Raw genomic sequence first — 17,764 nt, 5'->3', positions numbered from 1 at the left:
GGAAGGAAAGAATATGAATCATGTAACCATGGAAATATACTCTAAATTAATTAACTTAATTTTTAAAAATTAAAAAAAAATATATACTCCTTGAGAATGAGAGCCTTTTTTTTGGGGTTGGGGGTGAGGAGGGGTATCCCAAGCACTAACACAAAGCATGTACTTAAATTCTTTGTTGAGTGACCGCTTGAAAAGAAAAATTTTTTAAACTAGACTTATACTTTGTAATTAATTAGTATAAACAAATTTGTAAAGCAATGGCTGTTTTCCATCAAAACTGATAACTTAATGAGAGCTACAAACATTTTGATTATGGAAAAATAAAGAATAAAAACAAAAGAAAAAACACCCAATTTATTAGTGCCAGTGAATGTTCATGGACAAGTAACAGAAACTAAGCTACTTTGGGTAGCAGCCTACATCACAGAATATCAAAATGACATTTTTTTTTCTAACTGAAACAGCACACTTCCTTATAACTGAGTCTGTAGGGATTTAAAGTCCCCATTGTTTAGCCATGAAACCGTCAATGTAAAGGTGCTACCTCTAAGCAGGCTTCCAGTATAACTTGGCATGGAAGGTAGAGCTATCCAAACACACGACACCTCTCATTTGCTTGCGACATTCTCTCATACATACATCCACACATAGGCATGTACAATTACATTACATATGGCCTAAAGCACAGAATTCCATCTAAAATAACATTTCTATATCAAAAAAGCAGGCTTTCATATTTACATAGGATGCTCTAGCCATGGAAATGATTTTGCTCGGAAATCAAAGTGTTAACATTAAAATGTTCAACTTGTCAAAATTATTTTATCAAATCAAAGATGTATCTACAGAAAGATCTATTTGATCATGTGCAAGATTTCTAAGGCCATTAGAAGTCCTTGTTCCACAGGACCAGCACTGCCAACACAACAAGTCTTCAATCTTTGAAGGAAGCCAGCCAGGCATTGGGAGACATTCATGAACTGCAGGTTGTTGGCTCAAAGGTCTAAAACTTGAAACAAAAAAAAATGTTCATGGGATAGCACCATAGAAATTCTCTTTCAGCAATAGATCATTGTTGCCGCCAAAAAAATTTCTTTACTCACTCCCAGGGTGGGGGGAAATCTTACAACTGGTCCAGAAGCTACCATTTGGTTACCATTCAATGTCATTTCTGGTTCGCTAAACCAAATACCACAATGTCAAGAGCAATTTTTCATAAAATGTTCCAAAGGAAGAGGCAAGTGGAGGTGAGGACATCTTCACTGGCTACCGTATGAGAGAAGCCAGCTTGAAGAATCCTGCTCCCAAGGCTTAATTATTTCCTTTCAGCTTCCGAAGATATCACATGGCTTCTTGGATTTAAGGTAGGTGAGAAGAAAATACCTCCACAGAAAAGGGAGTTTACCCATAAACTGAGCACTTTTGGAGACGGACAGCAATCGTGCTTTGAGTATATTAGCAATACTGACTATACAATAAGTTTGGGGAAATGTAGAAATGTCATAAGTAAAATGGTGCAAAGGTTGATTATATTTCAAATATGTTAAGCTGGAATAAAAATGAAAACAATGAAGCTGCTGCATTCCAGCTTCAAAACATTGAAGAAATGATTTTTTTTAATACACACACAGACCACCCTCAAAAGACTTCCCTGTGTCAAATCAGATAATGTATCTGGCTTGCAGGTTTGCACTGTATTCTGGATGCAAAGCCAAAACAATTAGACAAAGATACAAGAGGAGTATTTCAGATTGTGTGAAACCTGTAGCAGTTTTATTTTCTTTGCTTGTTTGTTTTCCCCTCTCCTGGACACCAAACAATTTTCAGAAGGAAGAAATGTGAAGGATCACTTTTTTCTGAATGGAATTGATTCAATTGCCAGGCATTAATGACATATATCAAGCTGTTAAAAAAAACAAAAACAACCAAACTCATCTAGTCCTCCTGGAAGCATGCAATGCCCTTCCACCAGCTTTGCAGATCATATCAAGCATGGAGCCCACACATCACCATCATGTCTATTCTGTTGGGCTACCTGAATACTTCAGTCTGGGAACAGAAACAATTGTGATTTTGAAGATTTGTGTTGATTCAAGCTCATTATAGAAAATTTTTGTGCTAATAACTTCAGTAAAAAAAATGCTTCTCCCCATCAAGCTCGCTCCTTTTCTTTTGGACATAGAGGTTTTGGCATTATTTTTTGGTATGAGTGGTATCTGAGTATTTTATGCTTTTGTATCGTATATGGAATCCTTTCTTGTTGATTGTATCGTCAGTGTGGAAATAAATTAAAATAGCATCCCCCGATGAATCGATTTCTTCAGGTGGCTAGAAATGAAAAAAAAAATAAACAATGTAGTTTTTTTTTTCATAACAAAGTTGATGCTTGAGGATTTTTTTTAAAGCCTTTAATTATACCACAATTGTAATTTGACTGAGAGCAATATGGACCTAGCAAAAATAATTCCATTCTGAGATGGCTTTATACCATTGAATGAATTTCAACATAAACCAGTGAGCACAAGACTTGGGCTTTTGAAAGTTGACTTCACATGCTAAGAGGCAAATAGTCTGTAGTCATTCTAAGAAGTCTATTTGGTTAAGGAGTAGTCTATTGAGTGCTCAGAGCAGGAGAGTCATTTGAACTTTTTTCAACATTTGAGGCTTTTGAAAGTTTTCTTCTGTGGAACATTTATATTTACATAGATAACATATTTTGAGAGGGAAGATATAAACTAGATTTTAGCTCTATTAAGGAATTTCATGAAAAAAAAAAACAAATTATTCCTCATCTGTTTCAGTACCCTTTGGAAGATTCTTGAAGAAAAATCCAAGTCTTCTCCTGAGCTTAAATGCGTATAGAAATTAGAACCAGACTGAAGCTTCTTGGCATTTTTCTATCATTGTTAAGTGGAAATGAATTTGAGGCCAATTCTACATCCTCTTTTCCACTTTTTCTTAAATCCAGTTAAATATTTGGAAATACTTGAAACTGAAATAATTTACACATGTAAGATTTTTAAAAATCTTGAAGCATATCCATTGAATACCTTAAATTACTACTAGAGCATAAAAATGAGGACATGTTTAAATTGTGACCCCATTTAAGATTTTCATTCAAAAATACTGGGGTAGCTTGCCATTTTGTTCTCTAGCTTATTTATAATTTACTCAACATGATATTAGATATATATTTAAATTTTTAATAAAAACAATTACTTTGTCAATCAATAATAATTTCATTATTGTGGGTAATCCCTCTATCCAATATAGACTGCAACATCACCAGCTATAAATGGGTTTATGTCATGAACTGTTTTGGCTAAAATACATAAAACATATTTCCTTTTGGCCAACATATGGTTTTATAAGCCTATCCAAACCCAACTAAACTGAACTTTAGATAACAGATATTTAGTCTGTGAGAGGCTTATTCTCAAAATCTTTCCAGGATGAGAAAATTTGTCATAGGTTTATGTCTTCTGTACTAGCTTCAAAGAATGCAGCCACTTCCATTCCATGATGAGATATCAGAGCAGAAAATTAGTATTGAAGTATAATAAAACACAAGTCCAGCTGCCCCTTTTCTTATTTTCAAAGATTACCTAAACTTAATTATGAGCTTTTAAAAAAAAAGTGGTCTTTGGTCTGCTTCTTTTGTCTCTTTTTATTACATGCACTAGTTTATTTCCTCTTTAAATCTTGTTTGGAGACTAGAAAGGTTAAATAGTCTCTCCAAGGATTCCTCAGCACCTAAGTTAATATAAGACAGAATTTTGGGGGAATAATCTTAAGAATTTTCTTTAAACTTTATCATTTGAGTCAACTTTCATCCTTGAATTAGGACATTTAATCAGTTGGCTCACTTCCAGGGAAGAAACAAGACAAGAAAAGTTTGCATCACTTTATAAAATATACATAAGGAAATAGTGACTACACAATTTCCAATACTTACTCCTGAGCCACAGAATCGACCAAGATTTCGAGCTGTTGAATCATGACCATCAAAGATCTGGACATAATCATAGCCACAGTCCGCTTCTTCTTCAACCTCAAAAGTCTGAAAAATTAATTCAACTGAAGAGCCTCGTTCTGACATTAGCAGCCACTCACACCGGACTTGGACTGGGTAATTGTTGTCACCAAACTGAGCATGAGAGTATAGATCTCTTGGATTGGAATCAGCTTTCAGTCGACCACCACATTCTGCCTCAAGTGGGGGAGGAAAGGAAATAATTAATGCTAATGTTTTTTAGAACAATTTCTTTCACCAGGTTGCCTTCTACATTTTATTAGTGTTGAAATGACCACATAGATGAAGAGCTCAAGAAATCATATCTGATGTCTGTCTCTATGTATGTCCGAGTAGATGGGCAAAAATATTCTCTATCCACCCTCCTTTGTGATTCCTTTCTTGCTGAACAACAAAAATAAATGAGTTTCATAATGCAAAATCTGAGAAATTGGAGAAAATATTTTAAAAGATTGCTCTGATTCTATTGTCAATTAGGGATTTCTATATTTGAGGAATCTAGGGAAGCTAGGTGACAGTGGATGGAAAATGCTGGGCACAATCAGGAAAACCTGTGTCCAACTTCAGTTTCAGACTCTTAATTGCTGTGTTACCTGGGACAATTCACTTAACCCTGTTTACTTCAGTTCCTCATCTGTAAAAAATGAGTTGGAGAAGAAAATGGGAAACGACTGCAGTATCTTTGACAAGAAAACCCCAAGTGGGTTCACAAAAAATCAGACATGACTAAAAATGACTGAAAAACAATAGTTAAGAAAAAAATAACTAGTTTCAGTAACTTCTAGAATAAATTCATAGCTCTTACTCAAAGGAATTATAACAAGAAAATCAACAAATCTCTAACTTAGAAGGCAGGTGAGAGACCTGTACCTCTACCTGTACCTGAACAAGAATCCCCTCTATCAACATCTTTATGGACAATAGACCAACCTCTCATTGCCTAACATCAGTCAGGTGAAAGTCTCTATCTTCTAAGCCAATCCATTTCATTTTTTGAATAATTAGGAAGTTTTTCTTTTTCTTTTTTTTTATTTTCACCAAGTTTAACTTTGTCTCTCTGCAAACCTCTACTCACTGATCCTAGTTTTGTTCTAATTTTCCATACGACACATCTTCAATATTTGACAAAAGCTATCATGCCCTCCCCCAACTTCTTTTTCACAGGGTAAATATCCTCAGTTTCTTCTATTGATCCCTGAATATCATGGCCTTCAGATCACTTAAATGGGAAACTGATTGCCATATTCTGGCTCCTCAATTGCATAAAAATATCCTTCCTAAAATTACAATGCTCAGAACAATGTTTTAATTTAAGAATTTTTTTTAGTTATGGAAACCAAGTTTATTAGTCTATAGTTTAGGGACTCTACTTGCCATGCTTTTTAAATGAGGAATATTAGTTACCCCTACATTTTCTAAAAATTACCAACATAGGTACTCTATTGATAGGGTGTTAAATTATATCAGCAAACTCCCTTGGGACACTACTAAATAATATTCCTAAGCCTGGAGATTTTAATTTATCTAATTTGCATAATCTCATAATAATATTTATACTATCCTGACTTACAGATCCTTTATTATTTTCTTCCTACTCTCTCTGGCATGTTGCTTAAGATGTTTTCAGAGCAAATTGAGGGTTCAGTGACTCTTTTCAATCTCAACCATCTGTTAAAATTATGCCATTTTGCCTAGCAAAGGTCCTCAACATACCTCATTCTTGTTTCAATCAGAAACTGACTTTCATGAGACTTACTCTCTAAAACTGTGGGAGTGACTACATATTCTAAAATACTTACTAGCCACAAAACTCAGAAAATAGTCTCAAAAATTCACACAAGATCTCAGTGTAAGCACATACATATGTTAACATCACACATATATACAAACATACTCTGACAATGCTCATCATAGAGTAAGAAACAGAAAAGGCACAGAGACTGCACAGCAGAGGAAAGCTAAGAGTTTGCTAGAATCCTTTGAGTCATGTATTTACTGTTAAAATTAATCATTTAATTTATTATTGTTAATTTTCAGAATATCAGCGATATTCACATGACATAGGACCCTTCTTTTTTTGCCACGATGAAGAAGCAGAATCTGACCAGGGTTGGAAATCAAGAGGAGACAGCAGTGGGAGAAGGAACAAGTATTGCATGGAAAAATCATAGGTTTCAGCTGCTGAGAGAGCAAGTATGATGATCAATGGGCAGAAATAACATAGGATGTAGAAGAGCAGACATTCCATCAAATTACAATAAGATATAATAGTAGTCTACTTCTCCACTTGCAATCAACAAACCATGAGGAATAATAAATGCTCTAAATAGCCTAGTTTCATGTTGGTGAACCTAAGGCACACATGCCAGCGGACGTTGTTCCCTTCCACCTCTCTATGCATTCCTGAGGACATTTCTCCCATCACCCTCTCCTTATCCCAGCAGCCCAATGAGAGTGCTTTCTCCCTCCCCTGTCTGCTCACACATGCTGTGAGAGTTGCAATTTGGGCACTCAATCTCTAAAAGGTTTGTCATCATTGGCTTAGTTGATGAGCCATCTATACTGGAAAATAGCAGAAGGGTTGTATCCTAGCAGGAATGGAACAGTGAGGAAAAGGGACTGTCAAAGGAATTAGTGTTTTAGTTCTTGAATTCCTTCATGTGACTGGTCATTAATCCTGTGAAAGAAAATGAGTAGAAAAGCAATGGGGGTGCTTGCTATCTTTGGCATTTACTAGTTCCTAATATGAAAGGCTCATGGGTCATCTGAATTTAAGTATATGAACCATGCTCTTGGAACTCCTAGATTCCAGATATGCTTATAGTCTATTTAGGGCTGACTAGGTTTGGGAATAATTATAGCTGGTACAGTTTGTGAAGTAATTACATTAGTTCATTTTATTTTTATTACTTTGGTTCATGTGGTAACAACCACAGCACTTCATACAATGGTGCCATGCTTAATTGGCAGCTTCCATTAAGCTATGCTTAAGACACTGAGGTTCACTAAAATACAATAGGGATGAGAGGAAAGCTTAATTTTCTAATAGATAGAAAATAAGTCAAGAAATTATTTGAATATGCAGATAATATACTAATATGGCAGGAAGAATAACAGCTTGATATCTTGGGTTGGTCCCACTTTGCAAGTGCAACTAGGTTGGTTCACTCATGGGAGTAAGACTTGAACCACTGAAGAAGCTTTCTTATTTTCTGAGACACAAAGCTTAGGCTACAAGAGGCTGATGAGCCTGAAGCTTGACAGTGCCTATGACCTTGTTCAACTTCTTTTTTTGACCTAGGGTTTTTTTTTTCTCTAGTAAATGTGGACATAGAAGGGATTAGTGTCTGATTTCAATCCTATTGCATGTAAATTTAATTTCCCCCCTCAATTATATGGTCCACCCATGTTTCATTATTTTCCCAAAGTAGAGATGGAATCCCTGGACAGCTGTTTTTAAAGCAAGCCTAGAACAACAGAGAGGAGCAGTTATCCAGAAAAAAAGGTAGATCTAGGAGATAAAGTTTACCTGATCTCCGAACTTAGCATTTCCCCACAGTACCCTCTAGTGTTAAGTGGTCTATATAACTTCTATGGCTACCCCAGCCTGCTCATCAGAATGGAACATATTCAAGAAAGTGCCTGCTAGTGATTAAAATTAAAATACTTAAAACAATTCCTTGACATCTTCAATGGTTTTGTGTCAGATATAATCAATATAATGCTCACCACATTGCCAGTCAAACTATAAAGATTCATAAGCAGATCTGTAGATACAAATGCAATTATTGTGCAACGTTCTAGTCATGAAGAAAAGAAAAATACCAAAACTATGATATAATTTATTAACAATAATGTTTCTAAATCAGTTGTTTATTTCCAAAAAATTATGAGTTGCCAGAAGGCCATTTGGCTAATACAATAAAATGGAAAATAAAGATGAATAGAACTATGATATAGAGAGAATAAGGTTTTGGAGTAGTCTTGATTTTAAATGGGAAAGGGTATACTTTTTATTTTTCTTGCATAATATTAAATTTCTGAAAAGGTTCTGTAAGGTGGATTCCAAAATCATTTAGTGAACATCTTACCAAAGGCCAAGTATAAACAAAAATCCATTCTATAAAAAATAGATCTTTAATGTGGGGATTTTTTAAAGATATATGACAAAGTACAGTTTCATGACTGAAAAAAAATATCAATGCTTGAAACTTATCCTAAAGTTATTTTTCTTACTCATCACTCCTCATGCAAACATTTTTTTCTTAAAAGTTTTCCTGGTGTTTTAATTAGACCACTTATAACTTTATTCATTTTTCTTTCCTATTTTTTAAAGACTGTTTTGCAAAGCCAAGAGGGAAATTGTGTAATAAAAATTGTTTCCCTAAACATAGAATTTTGTTGGAAAAAATATAGCTTGAGAGACATCTTTTCTAAACAACTTGAGCTCCAAAACTCACAAAGTAGAAAAGGTAGGTGATGCAGTGGCTAAAATATACAAGTAAATCCCTAGAAAAGGTACCAGGATCTCATTTTTTCAATGGAATTAAGTTAAGGAAAGAGAGGTCTCAGAGCAAGTCACTCTCCTGTTATTGATCTTCTTAAAAATATTCTACAGAAAGTTACATTGGTAGATAACACAACTGCTTTTTGTGACCAGTTAAAGTTTCCTTTTTATATAAGTTCATTTTCTATAGCTTTACCAAGAACATTTTTAGTAAGACCAATAGTAAGGAAGATGATATCGGATACTCTGACTTGATTTTCATTTCTTCCTCTAGATCTCTACATTTTGAAAGGTTTTTCGACCAGCTCAGGGAGAATGAATATTTGATATGGCATCATTTGTTAAAATTTTCTTAAATTTTAGAAAACAATGTTATACTTGGATAGTTATGAGAAACAATTCTATATATAGCAATGGTATAGTTCCATCACAGTTTGTTTATTTAAGATTCTGATGAATACTCTAAGTCCTATATTTACAGTGTTAGAATTTATTATTCTTTAGTTTGTGAAAAATAGCCAGCATCTGATGGCTACAATAATTCTAAACATCAAGTCATGTCATGGTATTATTATTATTTTAAATTATTTTTTTATTTTGTTTGATGAAGTTAGGATATAAATTATCTTGGGATGTCACCATGCTATTATCATAATTAATATCCTACATAACATTGCATAAGTGGCTTCTAAAATTGAAAAAAAAGTATCACTGCACAAGATCATCATCTCTATGTTCATTGAAAGCATCCTCTAACCAAGTACAGCAGCAGATACAATGGCAGAAATGTTGGATATCTCATTCTTTTCTCACTTGATTTTAATTCCTTCTGCTTAGTCTTTTAATTTTGAAAGCATTTTGTTCCACAAGGCTTGGAGATTATGTGAACTAGTTATGACATCTGTTTAAGAGATTGTCCATATGTTTTTGTGGATCAGTGTTATATCTGGGTCAGTGTAGGCAACAGCAATCTGTGATAATGCCCCAGCCTCAAAATAGTTTATTTGTTGAGTTCTTAAGGTGATTTGTCATGTCGGTCCATGAAAAATAGAGAGCTTCTAAAATAAAATCCTATACATTATTTTTTTCCAGTTTGCATGACAGTGATTTTTGGTATTTAAAAAAATTTTTCCCGTGTATAACAATGTTGTTTTATTTTTTTACCATTTCCTTTTATAATATGCACAGAATAGTAGCCTATACTCCTTAAAGAAAATCCTTCTGTAATTTTTCATTTTAATGATGTGGTCCCGAATTGCTGCCACAAATCCCTGTTTCTATAATCAAATTCACATAATTCAAATACAGATTTGATGTTGCTTTTTGACATATTGTTTACTGAGATAATGAAGATATTACTCTTTTCTATAACACCCTTGCCAGAGCTATGATTTCAGAGATGAAATACTTTTATTTACATTAGACAAGGCCAATGGTGTTTCTCTATTTTTAGCTTCTACTACTGTTCTGTGAAGTGAAATGCATTTGTGGCAAAAATATTTTTTATAGGTTTCTGACCTATTTATCGTGTGTTCTCAGGATTCTTTTTACTCCTTTTCAATGAAGTTCTAAACTTTCATTAGTTACCTTAGCATATTTCAAAATTGTGAGCTTTGTTGCATTAATATCATATGGATTTTAGTTATGATACTTGACAAATCTGTTATGGTCAATTTTACAATTTCAAGAGCATATGTTAAGGTTGATATTAAATAAAGATTAATTGTTTTGAATGTGTTCTTCTCATTGAGTTTTTATTTCAAGATGTTCCTAAGTCTCAACACACTGAACCATAGTCTGCTTTTGTTTGACTTAATTCATGATGTGCCTTTATTCGATGTGCCAAAAGTTAACTGAGATATTTATAAGTAACATCTTCATCCAATGGTCCAATTTGGCCTCTAGATTCAAGTTTAGTCTTCCTCTTTCTTTGACGTATGGTTAAGAATTTTGCTCTTAAAGAATCTAAATGATATTAGGATGGCATTAGAGACAGATTCAATGAGAAGAAGATTAAAATATTGTATTTTTACCATTGTTTTGTAGAACCATATTACTTGATGTCATCCATGTGTTATAGGTATTATTGATCATGTTTGGGGTTTGGATATTGATGTCCGGTTGATATTGATCCAGTAGTATAGATAGGCTAAAGCTGTCAAGGTAATCTATTTGAAGGCTGTGGATGAAATTGCTGGACACAACTTAATCCAACTCTTATTTAATTATTATGAGGAGAGGCAGGGACAGCATAAAGGAGGTAGGAATAAACAGGATAACTCATCATAATTCTAATATTTCTAAATATTAGAATTCTAAATCCTCATGGATTTGCTTCTTGTTCACCCAGGTAAACCTCCTTAAACTATTCTCAACTCTCTAAAACCCAATTTCTATCTAACTAAACTTATTCTAATAGATGAACTAACCTCCTTAAATATAATCTATAAAAATTAACAAGCAGTCTGAAACTAACTGGCAGATGTGACCGTTAGCATCTCTAGCCTGTCTGACTCTCCTATCAGTCAGAAAATGGACACTTTCAGTGAGAGGGAACAGAGCCCTCTCCTGGCAGCTCACTTCCAACCTCTCACTTCTCAGTTTCTTTGGTGTTAATCCCACTTCTCAAAGTAATCTCTCTGAAATCACTCACAAATATTCTCAGAGAAATTCTCCAGCAACCTGCTCAAGAGAGGAAATTCAAGAGTCAGACCCCAACTGTCTTTTCCTTCCTGGCTTTATTATCTCTCCATAAAGAGCCCTCAGTCCTATATAGAAGGTTTCCACCTTAAAGAGTCCACAGTACTTTTTGTGACTGTTCCCTCTCTCATAGAAAACAGTATTCAAATCAAAACTCCATCTCTGTCCTAAGACTTCTGCTCAGAATAAACTAATTTAAAATCCTTACAATTAACACATGTACAACAAGCAATTAATAAAATATTTTGCTTTGATTTTGTGATTTGGAAGTCATAAATAGTTCTTTTAGAAAGAGAATATAATTTTAAATCCATGCTGAACCATAATGAGTTTAAATTGTGTCCTCCCCAAAATCATGTTTGAGATCAATTGTTCGTGACATTATTGTATCATTGATGTTATGAAATAGAGAGTAGCTTTCCAGATAGACATCCAATAATCTAATGCTATCTCTGTACTGGGATCAACTTTATGTATTTACAGAACATGCATAAGCCATGAGTTCGTAATTGAATCAAAGGCTTAGTGACAATCTATGAAGGCAATATAAATGTTGTTGTGATTTCAGGCAGCTTGTTTAATAATTAGCAAAGAGATAAGTGGTTACTCTTTTCATCTTTGGGGCTTTGGGGCACAGCCTTTTCTTTGTAAAGCCAACATGTTTTGTTTTCTGTGTTTATAAAATTTTTAGGTGATATAAGCTGTGAATGCTTGTAACAAGAATACAAATATGTACTTGGCCTATATATCAGGAAGGGTTGTTAATGCTTTCATCCTTTTGTAGCAGACTCATATGATGCTTTATTTTAAGGACAGAATCAGATTCATGTGTGACAAGAAGCTGGTGAGGCACTTTGCTAGTAATTTGTGAGCCATTGAGAAGTGTTTCAGCCAACAATAATGGATCTTAGCCAGAACCAGTGCTTTTTAGTTTTGCAGAGAAGCTAACCATTTCAGTTAACTTCTTTGGCACACATGACTCTTCTGTCATTCATCTAATTAACAGGGCATAAGTTTTCTGTTTCTGGTTTGATCCAGCTGGTGTTTCTGTTTTGTTGGATTTGCTACAACCATAATGACAACCAGAAATTTTCCATCCCTTCTTCAAGAGTTCTCACCTACAGTTCCTGCACTCCTGAAGCTTCTCTATATTGACATTTTTGGTTGATATCGAGTTTGTTTGGTTTTGTGCGTCTCTGTGTGTGTGTGTGTGTGTGTGTGTGTGTGTGTGCCTGTGTGAATGTTTTACTTTGGCTCCTTATATCATCACTGCCTTCTAGATTTTGTTTTCAAATACTGTTTAGAGAAATCTAGAATTTCTGAAATCATTTTATTTTCTATTCTCCTTATGTTTCATATTTTGGTGCAGTTGCTATTGCTGATGTTGTCTTTAGTTAGGCAATGCAGTATTCATGCTTTACACAGCACATATCAAATACATGGTAATGTAGAATTCTAATGTCTTTTTGTGGATCTTCCATAGCTCTCATCAGGGGCTTCAGACAGGGTGGTATTTGATGCCTATAACTTAACTATTCCCTCCCTCTTGTGGATCTTACCCTGGCCATGACAGACATATGTACTACCATATGCAGGTCCTCAAATGTTTTTATATTTTCTTTCAAATACTGTAGGAGAATGAATTTAATAACAACAGTTATATGACTTCCGGGAAATCATGGCTGCAATCTAGACGCCACACGCTTCCTCTCCCCGGCACCAAATGAAACAGACTACATCAAAGGAGCATAAAAATCACCTTTGGAGGAACAGAAGGACACCCTAGTACTCCCAGTACTCCACAGAGGTGAAGGTACATGGGGCTTGAACATTTCCACACTATAATAAGAAGGAGGAAAAGCTTGCACAGAAACATAAACTGAGCCCCCCTCCTCACCCTCCCCCACCAAACCAGAGTGAGCTACCTGAGCGCTCACCAGGAGAGCGAGTGAGTGGGGAACATCTCTGTCTGGGGGGGGGGGAGTCACTCCCGGGTCCTTGGGATCTGGGGACTTCCAGGAAAAAACATCTCAGGGTGGTTTCACGGGAGAACCTGGTGCTGATCAGAGGGGTCCGCGGAGCTGTACTTGGGGCTGTTGCGCTGAACATCTGGGAGGAGCTAAACACCAGGGGTGGACCACGTGCTGATTATCTGGGCACAGCTGAACACCTGGGCAGTTTGGCTGTGATCAGGGCCCCAGAGCTCTAAGAAACCTTGGAGGCTGGGAAGAACTAGTCTGAGACAACCTAAATTCACAGAAAAACTGCCCATATCACCCAGACCCCAGACCAAAAAGGAAAGGGGAATAAAACCACCAAAGGGATGGCTCACATGGCCCAAAATCAAGCCTCCAGGAAGAAAGGGACAAAGGTGACTATTGAAAACTTTTATGGTGGAAGTACCCAAGGAGAAGAAGAGAATGAGGAAGAAATCCAAAAAAAATCAGAACATGCCTCCCAAAATGGAAACTATCAACAAGCTCTGGAAGATCTCAAACTGGAACTTATCCAAAAGATGGAAACCTGGAAAGAAAAATGGGATAAAGAGATCAGCAGTCTGACAGATAAGACTACCCAATTGGAAAAAGAGCTCGAAGCATCCAATAGAAGGGCAGACAAAGCTGAAAAGCAAAACCAGTCCCTAACAACCAGAATTAAGCAACTCGAAGAAAGTGAGATAATAAAACAGCAAGAATCAATAAAGCAAACCCCCAAAATTAATGAATTAGAAGAAGACATAAAATATCTCACTGAGAAGGTCACCGATCTGGAAAACAGAGGGAGAAGAGAAAACCTCCGAATTATCGGTCTCCCAGAAAAACCAGAGATAAACAATAAACTCAATATTATTCTACAGGAGATTATAAAAGAAAATTGCCCCCAAGTTCTGGAGCAAGGGAGCAAAATAGAAATAGAAAGGATTCATAGAACACCCTCTATACTAAATCCCCAAAAGACAACCACTAGGAATGTAATTGCCAAATTCAAGAGCTTCCAAGAAAAGGAGAAAATCCTACAAGAAGCCAAGAAGAGGAGCTTCAGATATAAGGGGGCTCCCATAAGGATCACACATGACTTAGCAGCTATCACACTAAGAGACCACACAGCATGGAACACGATATTTAGAAAGGCAAGAGAGCTGGGTCTCCATCCAAGAATCAACTACCCAGCAAAACTGACTATATACTTCCAGGGGAAAGTATGGGCATTCAACAAAATAGAAGATTTCCAAGCATTTGCTAAGAAAAGACCAGAACTTAGTGGAAAATTTGATATCCAAGCACAGAAAGCAAGAGAAACATGAAAAGGTAAATATGAAAGAAAGGGAAAAGGAGATAAATCTTATCTTTTTCTTTAAGTCAAACTCTCTTCGATAAGGATTGCATTTACATCAAATTATATATATTAATATGTAGGGAAAATGGTTTGTGTAACTCTCAAAAACTGTAGCATCATAAGAATAGTTAGAAGAAACATGCATAGGGAAAGATTGGGGCATCAAGAAGATTTGGGGAAAGTGGGGGCAAAGAAAGGAAAAGGGAGGGGGGGAACTGTTGATAATACTAAGATTTACTTCAAGAAACAGGGGGGGACTGAATAGAATAATCTTTCCCATATGAAGATACACATGGGAAGGGGAGGGGAAGAACTCTCATATGAGGAGAGGAAGAAAGTGTGAAGTGGAATTACTTAAACCTTACTCTCAGTGAAATCAAATCTGAGAGGGAAGAACATCTAGATCCAGTGGGATCCTGAATTCTATTTTTTTCCATTAGGGCAAGAAAGAAAGGAAAATTAAGGAGGGGGAGGGGGAGGGAGTATAAAAAGGGAGGGAAGGGGAGCGGGAGGGGAAGGGAGCATAAAAAGGGAGGGGCTAGAAAGGGAAGCATCTCAAGGGAGGGGACTAGGGGGACTGACCTAAAGTAAATTACTGGTTCAAAAGGAGAAAGCTAAAGAAGAAAGGTCAGAACTAGGGGAAGATATCAAAATGCCAGCGAATCCACAAATGACAATCATAACTTTGAATGTGAATGGGATGAACTCACCCATAAAAAGTAGACAAATAGCAGATTGGATTAGAACCCAAAACCCTACCATTTGTTGTCTTCAAGAAACACATATGAGGCGGGTTGACACTCACAAGGTTAAAATTAAAGGTTGGAGTAAGACCTTTGGGGCCTCAACTGATAGAAAGAAGGCAGGAGTTGCAATCATGATATCTGACAAAGCCAAAGCACAAATAGACCTGATCAAAAGGGATAGGGAAGGTAAATATATTCTGCTAAAAGGGAGTATAGACAATGAGGAAATATCACTAATCAACATGTATGAACCAAATGGTATAGCATCCAAATTTTTAATAGAGAAACTAGGAGAATTGAAGGAGGAAATAGACGGTAAAACCATATTAGTGGGAGACTTGAAACAACCACTATCAAATTTAGATAAATCAAACCAAAAAATTAACAAGAAAGAAATAAAAGAGGTGAATAAAATCTTAGAAAAATTAGAGTTAATAGACATATGGAGAAAAATAAATAGGGGCAAAAAGGAATACACCTTCTTTTCAGCACCACATGGCACATTCACAAAAATAGATCATACACTAGGTCATAGAAACATGGCACTCAAATGTAGAAAAGCAGAAATAATAAATGCAGCCTTTTCAGATCACAAGGCAATAAAAATATTGATCGGCAAGGGTACATGGAGAGCCAAATCAAAAATTAATTGGAAATTAAATAATATGATACTCCAAAATCGGATAGAGAAGAAATCATAGAAACGATTAATAATTTTGTTGAAGAAAATGACAACGGCGAGACATCCTTTCAAACCTTATGGGATGCAGCCAAGGCAGTACTTAGAGGAAAATTCATATCCCTGAGTGCATATATTAACAGATTAGGGAGGACAGAGATCAAGGAATTGGAAATGCAAATCAAAAAACTTTTGAGAACGAACAAATTAAAAAACCGCAGAAGAAAACCATACTAGAGATCCTAAAAATTAAGGGAGAAATTAATAAAATTGAAAGTGACAGAACTATTGAGCTAATAAACAAGACTAGAAGCTGGTACTTTGAAAAAACAGACAAAATAGACAAAGTACTGGTTAATCTAATTAAAAAAAGGAAAGAAGAAAGGCAAATTAACAGCATTAAGGATGAAAAGGGGATCTCACCTCCAAAGAAGAGGAAATTAAGGCAATCATTAAAAACTACTTTGCCCAACTATATGGCAATAAATATACCAACCTAGGTGATATGGAGGAATATTTACAAAAATATAAATTGCCTAGACTAACAGAAGAAGAAATAGTTTTCTTAAATAATCCCACATCAGAAAAAGAAATCCAACAGTCCATCAAAGAATTCCCCCCCAAAAAAAACCCCAGGGCCTGATGGATTCACCAGTGAATTCTGTCAAACATTCAAAGAACAGCAAACTCCAATACTATACAAACTATTTGACATAATAAGCAAAGAGGGAGTTCTACCAAACTCCTTTTATGACACAAACATGGTACTAATTCCAAAGCCAGGCAGGACAAAAACAGGGAAAGAAACTTATAGACCAATCTCCCTAATGAATATAGATGCAAAAATCTTAAATAGGATACTAGCAAAAAGACTCCAGCAAATGATCAGAAGGGTCATCCATCATGATCAAGTAGGATTTATACCAGATATGCAGGGCTGGTTCAATATTAAGAAAACTATCCACATAATTGACCACATCAACAAGCAAACCAACAAGAACCACATGATTATCTCAATAGATGCAGAAAAAGCCTTTGATAAAATACAACACCCATTCCTACTAAAAACACTAGAAAGCATAGGAATAGAAGGGTCATTCTTAAAAATAATAAACAGTATATATCTAAAACCATCAGCTAATATCATCTGCAATGGGGATAAACTAAATCCATTCCCATTAAGATCAGGAGTGAAACAAGGATGCCCATTATCACCTCTATTATTTGACATTGTATTAGAAACACTAGCAGTAGCAATTAGAGAAGAAAAAGAAATTGAAGGCATTAAAATAGGCAAGGAGGAGGCCAAATTATCGCTCTTTGCAGATGACATGATGTTCTACTTAAAGATTCCTAGAGATTCAACCAAAAAGCTAATCGAAATAATCAACAACTTTAGCAAAGTTGCAGGATACAAAATAAACCCACATAAGTCATCAGCTTTTCTATATATCTCCAACACAGCTCAGCAGTAAGAACTAGAAAGAGAAATCCCATTCAAAATTACCTTAGACAAAATAAAATACTTAGGAATCTATCTCCCGAGACAAACACTGGATCTATATGAACACAATTACAAAACACTTTCCACACAACTAAAACTAGATTTGAACAATTGGAAGAACATTAACTGCTCATGGGTAGGACGAGTCAATATAATAAAAATGAACATCCTACCCAAACTCATCTATCTATTTAGTGCCATACCCATGGAACTTCCAAAATTTTTTTTTACTGATTTAGAAAAAAACCATAACAAAGTT

At 35.4% G+C, this 17,764-nt stretch overlaps 1 protein-coding gene across 1 annotated transcript in view; it reads right to left on the bottom strand.

The window, feature by feature from the left end:
• Positions 1-334: 334 nt before the first annotated feature.
• Positions 335-17,764, bottom strand: part of TLL1 (tolloid like 1) — a 263,160-nt gene continuing 245,730 nt past the window's right edge. The window contains exons 21-22 of the mRNA XM_001365880.4: positions 3,956-4,206; positions 335-2,328 (exon numbers count right to left, since the gene is read on the bottom strand). Coding sequence (XP_001365917.1) covers positions 2,194-2,328; positions 3,956-4,206 — 386 coding nt within the window. The 3' untranslated portion in view covers positions 335-2,193. The remainder of the gene's footprint in view (positions 2,329-3,955; positions 4,207-17,764) is intronic.

Source organism: Monodelphis domestica, chromosome 6, assembly GCF_027887165.1.
Source record: "Monodelphis domestica isolate mMonDom1 chromosome 6, mMonDom1.pri, whole genome shotgun sequence".
Classification (NCBI taxonomy): domain Eukaryota; kingdom Metazoa; phylum Chordata; class Mammalia; order Didelphimorphia; family Didelphidae; genus Monodelphis; species Monodelphis domestica.
The sequence above is the reverse complement of the archived record's forward strand: the minus strand, read 5'-3'. Positions and strand labels throughout refer to the sequence as shown.